The sequence below is a fragment of the Cricetulus griseus genome, chromosome X, assembly GCF_003668045.3.
Source record: "Cricetulus griseus strain 17A/GY chromosome X, alternate assembly CriGri-PICRH-1.0, whole genome shotgun sequence".
Classification (NCBI taxonomy): Eukaryota; Metazoa; Chordata; class Mammalia; order Rodentia; family Cricetidae; genus Cricetulus; species Cricetulus griseus.
In genome coordinates, this window is record NC_048604.1 from 30,396,608 (window position 1) to 30,413,731 (window position 17,124).

Here is a 17,124-nt window from a genome sequence, read left to right on the forward strand (position 1 = left end):
CTTCAAGCTCTATTTATGGAGCTAAAATCCTGAAAACAGCTTGGTATTGGCACAAAAATAGACAGGTACACCAATGGAATCAAATTGAAACCCCTGATATTAACCTACAAACACCTGATTTTTGACAAAGGAGCTAAAGTTATACAATGGAAAAGGAAAGCATCGTCAATAAATGGTGCCGGCATAACTGGATTCGGACATGTAGAAGATTGCAGATAGATTCATATCTATCACCACTCAGAAAACAAGTCCAAATGGATCAAAGACCTCAACATAAATCCAGCCACACTGAACCTCTTAGAAGAGAAAGTGGCAGGTATCTTGAACGAATTGGTACAGAAGACAGCTTCCTGAATATAACACCAGTAGCACAGACACTGAGATCAACAATTGATATATGGGACCTCCTGAAACTGAGAAGCTTCTGTAAGGCAAAGGACACAGTCAGCAAGACAAAACGGCAGCGCACAGAATGGGAACAGATATTCACCAACCCCATATCTGACAGAGGGCTGATTTCCAAAATATACACTGAACTCAAAAAGCTAGTCTCCAAAACACCAAACAATCCAATTAAAAAGTGGGGTACAGAACTAAATAGACAATTCTCAACAGAGGAATCTAAAATGGCTGGAAGACACATAAGAAAGTGTTCAACATCCTTAGCCATCACGGAAATGCAAATCAAAACAACCCTGAGATACCACCTCACAGCTGTCAGAATGGCTAAAATCAAAAACACCAATGACAATCTATGCTGGAGAGGATGTGGAGAAAAAGGAACACTCCTCCATTGCTGGTGGGAGTGCAAGCTTTTAAGACCACTTTGGAAATCAGTATGGTGGTTCCTTAGGAAAATGGGAATCAGTCTACCTCAAGATCCAGCAATTCCACTCTTAGGCATATACCCAAAGAATGCACATTCATACAACAAAGACATCTGTTCAACTATGTTCATAACAGTGTTGTTTGTAATAGTCAGAACCTGGAAGCAACCTAGATGCCCCTCACTGAAGAATGGATGTGGAAAATGTGGTACATTTACACAATGGAGTACTAATCAGCAGAAAAAAACAATGAAATCTTGAAATTCGAAGGCAAGTGGATGGAACTGGAAGGAAACATCCTGAGTGAGGTAACCCAGTCACAAAAAAGACAAACATGGTATGTACTCACTCATATATGGATATTAGACATAGAGCAAAGGATTACCGGCCTACAATCCACACTGCCAGAGAAGCTAGGAAACAAGGAGGACACTAAGAGGGACATGCATGATCCCCTGAAGAAGGGGAGGGGAACAAGAACCTCTGAGCAAATTGGGAGCATAGCAGGAGAGAGGAAGGGGTTGGGAAGGGGAGACGGGGAGGGGGAGGAGAACAGGAGGACTGAGACAGGGGAGGAATAGAGGAGGCCAAGAAAGGAGATGCCTTGATAGAGGGAACCAGTATAGGTATGGAGAGAGGTCTGGCACAGGGGAAATATTAGGGGATCCAAAGGGATGACCCCAACTAAGAAGCTAGGCAGTGGTGGAGAGGGTGCCTTTGATGCCCTTCCCCTATAATGAGAATGATGACTATTTTGGTTGTCATTCCAAGAGCCTTCATCCAGCAGCTGATTGGCGCAGAAAAAGGTACCCAGAGCTAAACACTGGGACAAATTCCTGGAATCCAGTTGTGGAGAGGGAGGAGGGATGAGCAAAGAAGCCAAGATGGTGCTGGAGAAGCCTGCAGAACCAGCTGACCTGACCTAGTGAGAGCACATGGACCCCATCCGTGAAGCTGGGGAAACAGCATTGTACTGAACCAAGCCCTCTGAATGTGGGTGCCAGCTAGGAGGCCAAGACAGTCTATGGGACCTCTAACAGTGGAGCCAGTCTTTATCCCTAGAGCACAAATGGATTTTGGGAGCCCATTTTGCATGGAGGGATACTATTGCAGCCCAGATACAAGAGGACCTACCTAGGCCCTCCCCCAAATGACATGACATGTATAGATTATTGCAAGAAAAAAATTCCAAGAAATATGTTTACAAGGCCATCTCTATGAGTAACTTGAAGCTGCCATTTGGAAGACGAGGCTATGCTGCAGAATATCTATATCTCCAGTAAAATGTTTGTGACTCTAAAAACATACTAAAACACACTAAAAACATCAGAAATCTCAGGGTTATCTAAGTCTCAGATTGAGAAAAGCGAAATGCTTTGTTTCATCTCTTCTCCTCTCTCTCCCCTTGAGACAGAGTCTTGTTCTGTAGCCAGGATGTTCAGGAAATAGGTACCCTAGGGGGTTCTCACGGTTATGCTCCTGCCTCAGCCTCCTGAGCTACAATGCCTTGCATACTTTCTAGTTCAATTTTTCTTTAGATGCTGAATCTCCTTCTGCTGCTCAGGTTAGCCTAGAACTTGAGATCCTTTCAGCCTCTGCCTTCTAAGAATTGGGATATCAGCATTTGCTGTCATGCCTGGCTCCGTGCAACTGTTATAAAAACATAATTTTATGGGATGGTACACTACTTCAATCTCTGCTTCCATGTGTTTCTTTACTTTTTTTGTATTTCCAGCCTTTGTTAACTGTTGTCCATGTTCTGTCTGTGTCGCTCTGGTCTTCGCTTGCAGCTGTTTGCTTCCAACCTGATGTCTCTTTACATTCAACTCTGATGGGAGAAGGCCTTCTGTGTATATGTTTGTGTTACTGGTTGATAAATAAAGCACTGTTGGCCAATAGGGAAGCAAGTTAGGTGAGACTAGGAGAGGAGGAGGATTCTGGGAAATGTAGGAAAGGGGAGAGGTCGCCATGTGATCCCTGGAAGAGAGGATGCATATGTCCTGCGTCCTTGGTAAGATAAGTTCTTATAAAAAATATATAGATTTATAGTTCTGGTTGATACTTAAGACAGAGCTAGCAAATAAGAAATCCTAGTCATTGGCCAGCAGCATTGTACCTAATATAAGTCTCTGTGTGTTATTTGGGGACCCTGAAGTGGTAGCAGAATTCAGGAAGCTGGCAGGAAGAGTTATCGTTACAGAACTCTGCATTTCAAACAGTCTGATTATTTTCATTTTGATAACTTTTCACTTCAAGTTCTACTTTCTTCTAAAATAGTACCCATCGGTAACCCAGACCCAAAAAGACAAATACGGCATCTGTTAGCTTGTATGTTGTGTTAGCTGTTAAGTCTATGATAAGCAGGCTACAGTCCACATAATGAAAGAGGCACTGGAGCTAGGATTGGATCACCTTAGGAAGGGGAAATAGAATAGACAGTTATGGAATTATGGTCAAAAAATGCGGGAGGAAAGAGGGTTAAGGGGGGAATGTGGGAAGGTACAGCTAAAACTAGGAGGGAATATATATATATATATATATAATATAATATATATATATATATATATATATATATAAATGAAATCTACATGGAATCATCTAATAATGGAGGAGACAAAGCCCCAGCTAGACATCTGTTGCCACCAAATGAAATCTCTGGTACTGGGAATGGGTTATATCTAGTAGAGTTGTTGGCCAAAATGGCCCTGTGGGAACCCACAAACAACCAATGCTATTGGTTTCTCTTCACAAACTGATGGTAAGACCCTGTTGCTGAAGACAATACATATATAACTCACTGAACACGGAGAAGTCAAGCTGGTGCTTACCCAGAGCCTCAACTACTGACTAGTGTTCATAGTACTGGATGGTACTCTGTACGCTAGCAGAAGAGAAAGATAAACACCAACCAAACCATAAACCTTTTGATCTAAAATCGCTATCTACCTGCAAGATGCACTGGTGCAATAGGACTACAAAATTTGTAGTAGTAACCAATAATATCTGATAAGAATTAAGGCCCATTCCATGAGATGGACCCATGCCCAACATTGCCTGGGTGGCCAAGAGCCTGAGACTAGAAAGGCCATGTACCTAGGGAATAACCAAATATTTTGTTACAGCAACATAGCAATAAAATGACTTCCAGTGATATTCTGCTATATTTATAGATCAGTGTCTTGCTCAGCCATCATCAGAAAAACTGATGCAGTAGATGGGAACAAATACAGAGACCCACAACTGGACAATGTGCAGATAATCAGAGACCTTGGAACACCCAGTCCTAAATGGGATCTCTCCATCAAATCCTTTCCCTCACAGCTCAGGGAACTCTGCAGAAGAGAAAGCAGAAAGAGTAACAGCCAGAGGGGATGAAGGACAAGGAAACAAGGCCTTCTATTCACAACAGGTCTGATGTACATATGAGCTCACAGAGACTGTGTTATCATGCACAGGTCCTGAACAGGTCTAAGCCAGATGGAGTCCCAGTGCTGTGGAGATAAGTAGACACAAGACCCTATATTTAACCCAGAAGCTATCTCTAATCGATAACTGCTCCAAAAGGAAAAAAATATTTTTCTCCAACAGTCTCTCACTGAGGATACAAACCACTCTTAAAGGAAGACCCCATGCCCAGCAGTAGATGGCCAACACAAAAATGAACTCACTGGTATTTTTGAAGGTTTTCTTAAACTTACAGATGTTTTGCTTATATATTGTGGTCTCAGATTTTGTTTTTATGGGTTTTCGGTGTGTGTGAATGTGTGTGTCATCATCTGTGTGTGTTTCTTGTGCTATTCTTTGGCACTTTTTTCTGTTTGTTTTGTCCTATTCTGGTTGGTTTGTTCTGAATTCATCTCATCTCATTTTGTTATTAATAATACTAGTTTTGCATGCCTGTTTGTATTCTAATAACAGAGAGAAAAAAGAAAGAAAGAAAGAAAGAAAGAAAGAAAGAAAGAAAGAAAGAAAGAAAGAGTATGGATTTGGGTGGGTGGGGTAGTGGGAGGATCTGGGAAGAGTTGGGGGAAGAGAAAATATAATCAGAATCTATTTTATGAACAAAATCTATTTTTAATAGGAAAAGAGAAAAGCTGTTTCTAGAACTTTTATGTCACGTTTGCCTCTTATAAAGCTTGGCATCTAGAATTTTATTTTGTAGGCAATATCTTTTATTTTAAAACATTTTCATTTCTTCCTAGACGACAGTAGGTTTCTTTGCAACACTGTCATGTACATCCATCATTATCCTCTGTCATGTAAATAAAAATTTGATAGTTCAATTATATAACTCTTTTGAAGAAATTTGTTGGTGTAAAAGTATAATAATATTTATTCATTGAATTATTTTCTGTATGTATCTTCCAATAAAATATTTAATTTAACCCCCTTTTTGCAGTTAAAAAGTAAGTACTCACCCCTTTCCCTGCAAAAAAAAGCTGCTATTATTTTCCACAATTCCCAAACTTCTCCTAAGCAGCAATTCTTTCTTCTTCTCTTCCTAATGGTATTTCCTAGGTATTTTTTTTCAGGCAGGGTTTCATGTAGCTTAGGCTGGCCTCCCATTCCCTATGTAGCTAAAGGTGGGCTTGAAATGAAACTTTTGATCCTCCTCCTGTCCCTACCTTCCAAGTACTGAAGTATAGGTATGTACCATCTTAACCAGTTTATGTGTAGCTGAGTATAAAATTCAGGCCTAATCCATGCAAGGCAAGTACTCTGCCAACTGAGCTCCATGCCTAACTTAGATCTTTCACTATTCTGGTTTATGCCATAATTGCCACACATCTGGACAATTAGGCCAGCCTTCTCCCACACCCTGCCTCCAGCCCCTAATCAGTCACCTGTAACCCACATCTCATATCACAACCATGTTAACCTTCCTTGGCTTACACCTCAGACTTTGCATGTCACATACCTATATTATTTCAATGACTACCTCCAGAGTAGAACTTGAAGATCATATTTCATCATTTTATAGCTCTTCTATTACTAAGTTTATAGGCTTGTTCCTAAATTAGTGCTTAATAGTTCTTTATTGATGGACAACTAAAGCTGTTTTCTGTCCATCTGAAGTAGGGAGCAGGATATTTCCATTTGTACTACTTTGTTACATAAACTTTGCCTATTTGAAGTGGAAAGCAACGTTAACTCAAGTTTTGTGCAGTCCTTTTACATATGCTGGATGGGATCGGGTCACAGACACTGCATTTTAAAAATTACTTTTATTAACTTTATTTTTATGGGTGTTTTGCCTGCATGTATGCTTGTATACTATGTGAATGCCTGGTGTCCATGAAGACCAGAAGAGAGTATCAGAACCCTTGAAACTGGAATTACAAGTGGTTATGAACTGCCATATGAGTGCTGGGAACCAAACCTGGGTACTTAGAAAAAACAACAAATGTTCCTAACTGCTAAGCTATCTTTGTAGCCCTCTAATAGTTGCATTTTAAAAACAAGATAGTGGGGAGAGTTGCAGAGACAAGATTCTATTCTGTCAAATGGAATCTCTTTTATTACTTACAGTTTTTATACTTAAAGCTCACCAACCCTTAGTTACTTTTGAAGTTAAGCCAGACATACTAACTTTTAATACAAATAAATCCTGAAATGGGGAAATTTTGATAAATGACAATGCAGTCCCAGGGATCTTACTTCACTGTAATGAACATCCATCATTCCAGCATCTTCTTTCATGGCTCCTTCTTCGTCTATATTGGGAGTAATTTTCTTGAAGGCTGAACACCCACTAGGGAATAATTCTGTGTGGAAAAACAGAAAGGGAGTGCATTTATTGTGAAAAATGTTTAGTAAATAACAGACACCCTTAAAAGGGTATACTATTTTTATAACACAAATGTCTTTGGGTCAAATTCATAAGTACAAATTTCAGCCATAAAAATAATTTCATGTATTACTCAGATCTATTATAGTCTATCACTCTTCCCCCTGCCCAAAGTGAGTGCAAATTCATTTTAAGTTGTGTTTTTGATGCAACATCTTCAATAGCTGGTGTAGATGCTTTCCTAGTTTAAAAATTATATTAAAATACTCATCCTTTGTACATTTGGTCTATTATCTAGACAAGAGGGCAAACACTTTTGGGGTAACAACTACATGATTTTTGGTTATTATCTCTATTGTTGAAATTTCACTGAAAGTTAGAAAGGGAAGTCAGTCAGCTATTGGAAGAGACTAACCTCGGATTTAGATGACAGGAAGTGAAACACATGGCAGACATAAACATCCTTGGAGAAACTGAATAGGGCATTAAAAACCCATAGATTTGAAAGCTAGACAGACATGACTCTACCACTGCTTTACTGTGTGAATTTGAAAGGTCATCTCCGTAGTATTTTTTTTTTATTAGTTCAAATTAGGAACAAGCTTGTTTCACATGTCGATCCCTTTTCCCTCTCCCTCCCCTTACCTCCACCCCTCCTCTCCCACCCCCGACCTACCCCTAACCCCATCCACCCTCCACTCCCCAGACAGGGTAGGGCCCTCAATGGGGGCTCTGCAAAGTCCACCACATCATCCTGGGCCAGGCCTAGGCCCTTCCCCATGTGTCCAGGGCAAGAGTGCATCCCTTCACGTGGGATGGGCTCTCAAAACCCCTTCTTACACCACATCTCCCTAGTATTTATAAGTTTCTTCATCATCACTACCATCACTACCATAACAATAATAATAATAATAAATGTTGGTTTGTGAGAATTACATGAACACATGTTTGGAATAGAAGTTAGCATGTAAAAAGGACTAAATGATTTACTATTGCTAAATAAGCCTATCAATGTTATAAAGTAACTTCCTTGAAATAGAATTAGACAACTGCTTCTAGCTGGAGCACTGGAAAAGAGGGAGTAAACTTTAGCTGAAAACAACTTTTTACAAGTGTGGCCCAAATTGTTATTATGGAGTGAGAATCTAGGTGGAGAAAGCCACGTTTTTTTAGAGTCTTGGTTTTCTAGGATCTTGTGATTTATAGGAAGGAGGACAAATGAAGGCACCCTTATAACCATCCTCCTGTCTTTGCCCCCCCAAGGGCTGAGATTATGGGTGAGGTACACTCCACCTAGCTTGGATTCTTGATCTTAATGCTTCATAGCTCTTGCTTTCATATTTCCGCATGCCATTCTAGAGAAAGATGGAAACAGTCCAGGTAGATATAACCGCTTTGAGCTCAAGTGATCCCATGAAGAGAGTGGGTAGGATTTTGAACGAGAGGGTAGCAGTGCCAAATCTTAATAAAATATGAAGAAGAGTAAGTGGTAAGATCTTGAAGCAGAAGCGGGGGGGGGGTGCAGGGACTAGGAACAAACAAGGGAATGAAGTGCTTTGTGGAATTTTAGCTATATGACACTGAGTACCATGAATTGGGAATGAAAGCAGAATTACCCTATAAGGAATGAGAGGAGATGCTATGGGGAAGGAAATTACATCTTCCAGGATTAGGGGGGACTCCAAAGGCCTGAAGCTTTGCTGAACGAGGATGCTATGTGGTGGTACAAGAATGCAGAAAACTTGACTCTTGTCTTCCCTGGGGGAAAGAGTTGTGCCCTCTCTCAGGAGCCTAGTCTTTAGAGAGTGAGATCCAGAAATGCTGAGGTTCTCAGACAAAATGAAAGGCATTCTGACTTGTCTTGGAGTTTATATTTGGGGACAAGAAAGAGTAACAACAACCCCCATCATCACTGCTTCCACTTGACTTGGGTAAAGGGAAGGGCATGAGAGTCTCTCTGTAAGTTATCTCTAGGATAAAGAGCAAGGGCAAGGTTGCCTGTTTGAGGGTGGGGTGGGGTCAGGGTCAATGGCATTCCTCCTTCCACTTTCATTTTCTCTCTTTTTTTTTTTTCTTGTAGGGAGGGACAGGAATGAGACAAGGTTTCACACTGTAGCCAAGACTCACTGTGTGGCCCAGGCTGGCCTCAAACTTCTAACCCTCCCACTCCCGAATGCTCCAATTACAGGCATGAGCCACCAATCCTGCCTTCCTTCTTCGCCCTTTCCTGACACTTCAGTGCTTGAAACAAGGAATGGAAGGTTCCAGCAGTGGTCTTTCACTTATGCAGATATTCCTGGGAGCAAGGAAACTACTGGAAAGAACAAACTTTATTTTTATAAAAGAAAAGTCTAAATGATACAACATTTGCTTCTAATGTACCAGCTAATTAGCGTGCTATTCCATTGTGATTACGAATATTTTTATAGCTCACTTCAAGAGAAATGGCTTAGGGGCCAGCCGAGGGCATAATAACAATGGAGGACTTGTGTACTATGTACACGACCCTGAGTTCCTTCCCAGCGGGAGGGAGAGAAGAGGGGGGTGAAATGAGCTGCAAATACAGAGCTTAGAAATTCATGCTAGACACCTGTCAGGGATTTCAAATGTAAACACACCTTTTATCTTCAGTATCAATGGACAATTAATTGAAAACAAAGAATTATAGAGTGCCTTGATGGTCATCACTAAATGTTATTGAAAACATATTTCGCTTAAAGATTTGGGTCTTTTGTAGACTTTTCTAATAGTGCTGGGTTGCAGAGTTCTCACAGTGGATACTAGCTATCCCCAGGCAGCAGGAAACCATCAGATAGAACAAACTTAATTTTTATTTTTTAAAAAAAAGCCTACATGATAGAACATTTGCTTCCAATATGTCAGCTAGGAAGCATTTCATTCCATCTTGATTAAGAATATTTTTATAGTGCACTTAACTGTTTTAGATTAGCCATCTATCTTTATATCACTCTCATGGCTTAAGTAGCTAATTGAAAAAAGATGCTGTTTTGGTGATTTGTACCATTGAAGCTAAGGTGGAAAAAACCCTGAGGATTTTTTACTACTGCTGCTTTTTTAGAATAAGGTTTCCTAGTTTAAGGAAATAGAATTTTTCCAGGTTCGAAAATAGACAGCACCCATAAATAAACATACAAACAGCATTCAAATTTAACATTTCTTTGTTTAAAATGAAAAACTTCATTTGTCCTCCTTAGCTAAGTGATTTTAATGGAGGGTAAATTTGAAAGAACCTTAAGGGTATTATGAAATACTTCAATGACAAGTTTGGGCTATATCCACCTGTTAAGACAGGCAAGATTGGTGATTAAGGTAGCTGCTTAATGTTTAAACAACTGCAGCAAAAAATAGTCTCTCTAAAGTTAAGGAAGGGCTAATGGAGACAAGTCATTCTTGGTTTTGCTTAGACTGAAGGTCTCTGTACCTGTGAATAAAACAGGATTCTTAGGAAGAATTTGTAATATAATTACCTACTTTCAAAATCTAAAGGGTTTATTCTTAATGGGCTTGGACCTCTCACTTCGGGTGCTCACTAATGAGAAAGCAGGGATAACAGGAAACCAGTTTCTCTGGAAAGCCTTTAGAGCCACAATACTGTGTTTAAGGTCTTCATGTCAAGGAATTTGGAATTGCAGATGTATGACTTCAAGTTTTGTTTTCAGGGCAAAAGATGAAATGAGTCTTATTTTAATAAATTAAATTTAAATAAATAAATTCTTTCTCCATTTTAGAACTACTCATAGGAACTGGGTGTGTAGCTTGGTGCTAGGCTTAATTATACCTGTAGCCATCTGACCAATCCCTAAAACCAGAAAAAAAGAAAACAAAAACAATATATGCACTAAAAGGAGAAAACTGGAATATACTAATTTTTTTGTTTTTTGTTTTTTTTTACAGATAAATCATTCTTAATTTTTGTTTAATTTAAAGTCTTTGTACTTGTGAGTAAAACAAGATTCTCAGGAAGAATTTCTAATATAATTACCAATTTTCAAAATCCAGAGAGCTAATTCTTAATAATTCTTAATGAGCCTGGAATTATATTTCAGGTTCATACTCTGTAATCTACCCTGACTTGGAACTCACCATGTAGCCTGGGCTGCCTTGGGTTTTTGGCAGTCTTCCTGCCTTAGCCTCAATGTGTGGATTATAGTCCCCATTACCCCTAGCTAAATATACCAATTTCAAAATTTAAGATTGTCCAGAAGCATTTCAGTATCAAAATAGTAATTTAAAACACAAGCAAAATGCTGGAGATATCTCTCAGATGGTAGTAAGCTTGCTTGCTTAGCATTCACAAAGCTCTGGGTTTGATATCCAACCTTGCATGAACTGGGTGGGCATGGTGGTGCATGCCTGTAATGCCAGCACTTGGGAAGAGGCAGGAGAAGGAGAAGTTCAAGGTCATCCTTGGCTACTTAGCAAGTTTGAGGCCTGCTTGGACTGCTTGAAATCCTACCCCAACCTCAAACTTAAATGAAATGAATGTATAGTTTAATCATTATATTCATGTTTGAGAAGAAGCATGGTCATTATTTTACATGAGGCAACTGAACACTGAACCTTAGATGTGAACTGAAAAACACAGAATTCCAGAGTTAGAAAACAAATAAAAAACAAAAATAACAATGTTGTGCCCTCATAGCAAAAGCCCGAGTAATACGACTCCTTTAGTTGCTTTCATTTTGCCCTCATGTTGTTTGGTTGACTGGCTTGAAGGAAGCAGCTTGAACATTGTGATACATAGCAGATGTCTTGATTGCAATCACCATTGCAAATTAACTTTTAAACCTTACTCAATTGTTTTGCTATTTGAGTAGTTGTAATACTCGGCAATATTATTTGGGGACAGAGAAGCGTACAGGCTGATCCTGGAACTGGGACTCTCGATAGGAGTGCAGAGCTGTTGATATCCTTCAAGGGCCTGATTCCCATTAACACTCGGGTGTCACTGCATAAAAATGGCTCTAGATACCTAGTTCATGGACAGTTGGTGAAGTTAAGAATGAGGAGGGGGGATTGAGTGATCTGCTGTACTATGCAGAGCTTTTCATGAGCCCTAAGAAGAATTTAATTTGTGGCAGTCATCCAGGGAGATAGTCTTGGGAAATAAACACTGGGCATCAGGCCCAGCCGTGTACTATTTAACTTATTCTGGTAACCTCCTACAGAAACCGAAGCCAAAATGAGCAATCCAATCTCCTTTTACAACAACGTCTGTTCAGCGCTGAAGGTAAACATTTTTAAGAGCCCATTCTATGCCATTCACAGTTGCAAGCTGCAAAGATAAAAATTATTTGGCCAGCTAAGAGTCCTCCCATCTCAGAACGTGAAGGTCTTACTCTTTCGGTGAAGAAACTCTGCAACTAGAGCCGCTACGTGGACATAACACATTGCAGCCTAGAAATGGATGATAAAGAAAGAAGTGTCAGAATGTGTTCAAGGGAGTTTGAGGAGTCCCAGCAGGAACAAAATTTTAAGTAGTCACCTCAGAAAAATCTCCATTTTTCACATGAATTTTGGCCATGCTGTCCAGCCAGGTTTTCCTCAGCTCTGGTGTGCTTGCATAAGATTTAGCTAAGCTATACTGGAGGTCAATTAGCATTTCCGGGTCTTTCTCATGCTCCTTCATTTGGGCAGTGGCCATAAGAACAGTTCGGATTCTCTTGGTCAAATCTTTGACTTCTGTGGGAAAAGCAGTTGCCTAATTTCAAAACAAAACAAGACAAAATCCATATATTTAGCAGTATTATCAATAGGATCTAAGAATGATCATCCAATCCTGGGGAACCTAATATGGTTTTTACTCCTTGTTAACAGTTTGTGGTACTGTGTTGCATGTGGCATGTCTAAAGGGGTTTTAATTAGTTATTTTAAAAATTATGCAAACTAGCTAGGCTTCAAAGGCTTTTGAAGTTGATGGCATATAAATTAAAGCACATAAAAACATGACCTTTGGAATCACACTATCTGGCTTTGGATCCTGGCTCCTCTACTGTGAATTCTGTATGCTCGTGGTTTACTTACAACAGTAACTGAAAGTTATTGACAGCACATCGGTACCAGGTACTGATCTGGGAGCTTTAAATGTTTTCAGTTTTACACCAATCCTATATATTAAGTAGCCTTCTCATGCCTGTCTACCAATGGGAAAACTGAAGCACAGAGCAGTTCTTCAGAGTCTCAGCCAATGTGTCCTGGTTGGCAAGGACTTCTCTACAGGCAATCTAGTTCCAGAACTCGTGCTCTACAGGCAATTTTCCATACTGGTAAGTGCATATCTTACCCACCGACTGTAACACACACCTCAGTGAAAACCTGCTGCCAATTTTCCATTTCCACAAATAAGAGGTTGTGAGTCACATCGCATTCCAGAGATGTTAAAGAGAACATTAACCTCTCAACTTGTTTCTGACCTCAAGTTGGGGCAACTGCGTGGTTAGGGGACTTAATATAAATATGATATACTGTTCAGCTTTTTTGTCTGCTTTAAAAATAATTAGTATATTATTTTGGACCTTTCTGCTTATTAACAGAAACTACTTCCTGAAGGAAAGGCTTACCTTATTGTAACAGGTTTGTTGGTAATGGTGGCCTTAGCAGATATAACTAAGTCATTTACAAATGAGTCAAGGGAAAGCCAAAGGGCTCTTCTCTCTCAAGGAGAGCCAACGTTAGCCCTATTCACTTGGAAAAAGTCACTAGCTATGTCACTAGCTACCTGTATAATATGGCATTGAGCATGGTAACAACTGGGAACAAGAATTCTTGGAGCATGAGTAAAATAGCTGAAATAGTATACATTGCTTCTGTACTCGTGGGATTAGTTGGACTGTATACTGATCCCCTGGGAAACCAACAGAGCTGCTTGAAAAGCAAACTTTCCCAGACTGTGAGCAGCTGGCACTACTCAGTGTTTTTCTCCCTGTAAGCAGCATTCCTATGGGAATGGGTTTTTTGGTACACAGATTCTACACGTCCCAAGCATCAAGTATGTTGTGACTGTGAGTGTTTAATTTTTTCAGATTTTATACAATATTGTCAAATATACTAGAATAGGACCTTTCCCAAGAATTGAGACAATTTATCTCCCTGGGAGGATATCAGGACCTGTCCTCCAGGCAACCCAGCAAGAGATACATTTTCATACTGCTCTAGTTTTTAAGCATGTGTGAAACAAGAAGGTGGTCAGGACCTTAGGTTTGATTCTGATGACCTATTGCTGAAGAATGGCAACTGGCCAACTGTAGACTGTTACGGCGGTCACAACCAGTTACCATCACTTATGCTGAAATGCTTCTGTGCCATTTCTCATCTGTTGCCAATGGATCTGTTAGCCATTCTAAGAAGTGAGATTTTTCTCAAATTTCAAACTCAGTATTTAATTAGCCAGTATTATAAATGGTAACAATTGTTAAGAAAGAAAAATACTTTTATTTTCTGAGCAAGTTTAGAAATCAAGCAGAGGAAACAACACAGATTCTATTACAAACAGATGCACATTTGTTTAATCTATTCAGTTAATGACGAGTATAATTGCTAGAGATCCAGTAGTATGTGAAAGCCATCAAGTTATAAAGCCCACATTCTATACATTCCACAGGAACAACCACTGTGAAGTCTACGACAGTTTAAGGGTATAAACTCCCTTTGTTAGTTAAAATGATTTTTATTCTTTATTTTGGTGTTGGGGATCAAAGCCAGGGCATTCACTGTACATGGTAACATGGTCAGTGCACACTCTACCAATGACTCACAATCCCAGCCAAAGTAGTTTCAGTTTATTCCATACCTTCATCGGTCTGTCGCTATTTGCAAAATTGTTGATAATAAATAAAGACTCCTGAAATCTCGATCCTCCGCTTAGTGCTACATCAGCTATCAGCTGACTTACAGCAATTATTATCTGTGGAAAAAAAGGATAGTTTTTCAAATGGCTTTTTACAAAAATCCTGCTTCAGGAGGTGGAGAGGGGGAATCTCTATACTATGTTCAGGCTAGTATCTAACTTCTGCCTTCCTGCCTCAGTGTCTTCAGAAGCTGAGAGTGCGGGGTCTTGCTGCCATGCCCAGCTTTCAAATGCTCCTTTTAAAGATTTTACATAATCACATAATCATGTGTTGTGGTGTTTGCTTGTCATGCCAGGAGGACGAGGGAGGGGGCAGAGGCAGCAATAGGATCACTGGGAGTTTCAGGGCAGCCAGGATTATACAGTAAAGACCCTGTCTTTTTAAAAGGACTGATAAAAAAAGAAAGAACACGAGAGATTCTACACCACACACCTGATACAGTGGCGGGGATGAGGGTTCCCTTTGACTGTGCTCACATCGTAGTGGTTATGATATAGTGGTTATGATAAATTTGGGGATGCGTGACCTTTCTCTTCGACAGCTTCTCACTCTGTATCACTTGTCTATTCTATATAATGTGCTAGTCAGCAACCTTTCGTGAATCTCAAAATAATTCATGCTCAGATGCTAATGGCTGGAGGCCTTCCTCTTGATTCAAGAAGACAAGATACAGTAGTGAAGGCCTCAAGTATCAAACTCCAGTTTTCAGGTTTGACAGCAAACATTCCTATCCACTGAGCCATTCCCCTAGCCTATAGTTAACTCTTCACTGAGCACTTTCTGTATTCTAGATGCTGTTATAAGTCTTTATATTTATTAACTCATTCATATTAAATAAAGCACTGACAGAGGTGATAGTCATTCAGGCCCAGCGAATGGATTCTAATAAAAAATTTCAGGCATACTGGTAAATTAATTAAAGTCACATTTTAGGGATGGGGGTTTTCAACTGACTTCACACAAAAGCAAATAGTAAAAGAGCTGACAGGTAGTGCTGGCTGGCTCTAGTATGCAACCATAACTTGAGAGCGGATTTTAGGGGATTATTATTTTTTATTAGAAAAAAAATACTTTATTTATGACATTTTCAAAAAAGCATCCAATAGTTGTTTCCCTACCAATAACCTTTTCTCCATTAAATAGCTCTAATTGAACACACCAAGGAAGCTACATACCTAGAGATTGTCTATTTCACACAGCTGCCTGCTGAGCCAAGAAGTCCCAACTGTGCTTAGGTTCTGGGTTGTTATCATCAAATAAACATGATAAGATGGAGATGTGGAATAGCAATTATCACATAGTGTGTTCTCTGTGCTGTGTGTGGTGCCAGCTGCTATATGCTCTTCATTTTCACTCTCACACTAACCATGTAAGGTGGCAAATACTTGGCCTCATTTTACAGATGAGCAAACTGGTTCAGCCAGGTTGAGTTAACTTGCCCAGAATCAAACACAGCATGTAAGTAGTTGAGCAATGAGTTAAGCAGATAGTTATCTCTATATGTTCTGTGATTTCCACAAAATCTTAAGACTAACCCATTGTTGTTGAAATAGGCTTTTGCTATGTTACCCAGACTGATCTTGAACTTGTGGGCTCAAGTGATCCTCTTGCCTTGGCCTTACAAGTATATGGGACTATACAGATGCATGCTAGCACCCCCAGTTTCTTGTCCCGTAGCCCAGGCTGGCTCAAATGTGCAATCCTTCTACCTCAGTCTCCCACATGTTTGGATTTTAGGCACGTGCCACCATGCTTGGCACTCTTACATTTTTAAAGAGGGGTTCTGCTGATGCATGCAAACAACCTGTATCACCTGGCAGTGCTATCTAACAATATTATCTTATAATCTTACTTGAGCCTCATGGAATCTGAATTAGAGCATGCACTCAAAACTTATACTTTAAAGTAGCCTTGACCAAGAGAAAGAGGATGTGAGTCATATATATAAATAACTACAAAGAAAAAGAGGTGGAAGTGAAACTTACTTCATTTCTCATATTACGTATTTATTGTGTGTGTATGTGAGTGTGTGTGTGTGTGTGTGTGTGTGTGTGTGTGTGTGTGTGTGTGTGTGCTTGCTTGCTATGTGTGCATGTGAAAATCAGAGGACAACTGATTTGGTTGTTCTCTCCTTCTACCATGTTTGTTTTGGTGACCAAATTCAGGTCATCAGGCTTGGCAGCAAATACTTTTACCCACTGAGCTACATTGCTGACCTGAAATTTATTTTGATATATTTTAATTACCCCCTCAAATTTGACAAATTTATTTTTGATATATTTTAATTACCCCCCCAATTTGGCAAATCATTTCAATATACAAACAACATAAAACAACTTAGATGTCCATTTCAGTTTGGACCACTCACATTTCAAGATGGTCACATGGTCTGAGAATGACAGCACAGAAATGGAAAGCCAGATACTGATTTCTTTTGCAGTGCTGAGATTGGAACCCAGAGCCTTGTTCGTGCTAGGCAAGGACTCTACCACTGAGCTATAACCTCAGCCCTGTTTTGACCTTTTGTTTTGAGATAGTATCTCTCATGTTACCCAGGCTGCCATTGACCTCACTCTACAGACAAGATAGGACTTGAAGTTAATATCTTCCTGCCTTAGCCCCCAAGTAGCTATAGATGTTC

General features: G+C 39.8%; 1 protein-coding gene across 2 annotated transcripts in view; it reads right to left on the bottom strand.

Annotated features, from left to right (window-relative positions):
• Nucleotides 1-17,124, bottom strand: part of Dock11 (dedicator of cytokinesis 11) — a 185,553-nt gene that overhangs the window by 21,338 nt on the left and 147,091 nt on the right. For both annotated transcript variants that reach the window (XM_027431983.2, XM_027431984.2), the window contains 4 exons: nt 14,426-14,539; nt 12,122-12,337; nt 11,976-12,033; nt 6,486-6,592 (listed from right to left, as the gene is read on the bottom strand). In XM_027431983.2, the coding sequence (XP_027287784.1) occupies nt 6,486-6,592; nt 11,976-12,033; nt 12,122-12,337; nt 14,426-14,539 (495 nt within the window). The remainder of the gene's footprint in view (nt 1-6,485; nt 6,593-11,975; nt 12,034-12,121; nt 12,338-14,425; nt 14,540-17,124) is intronic.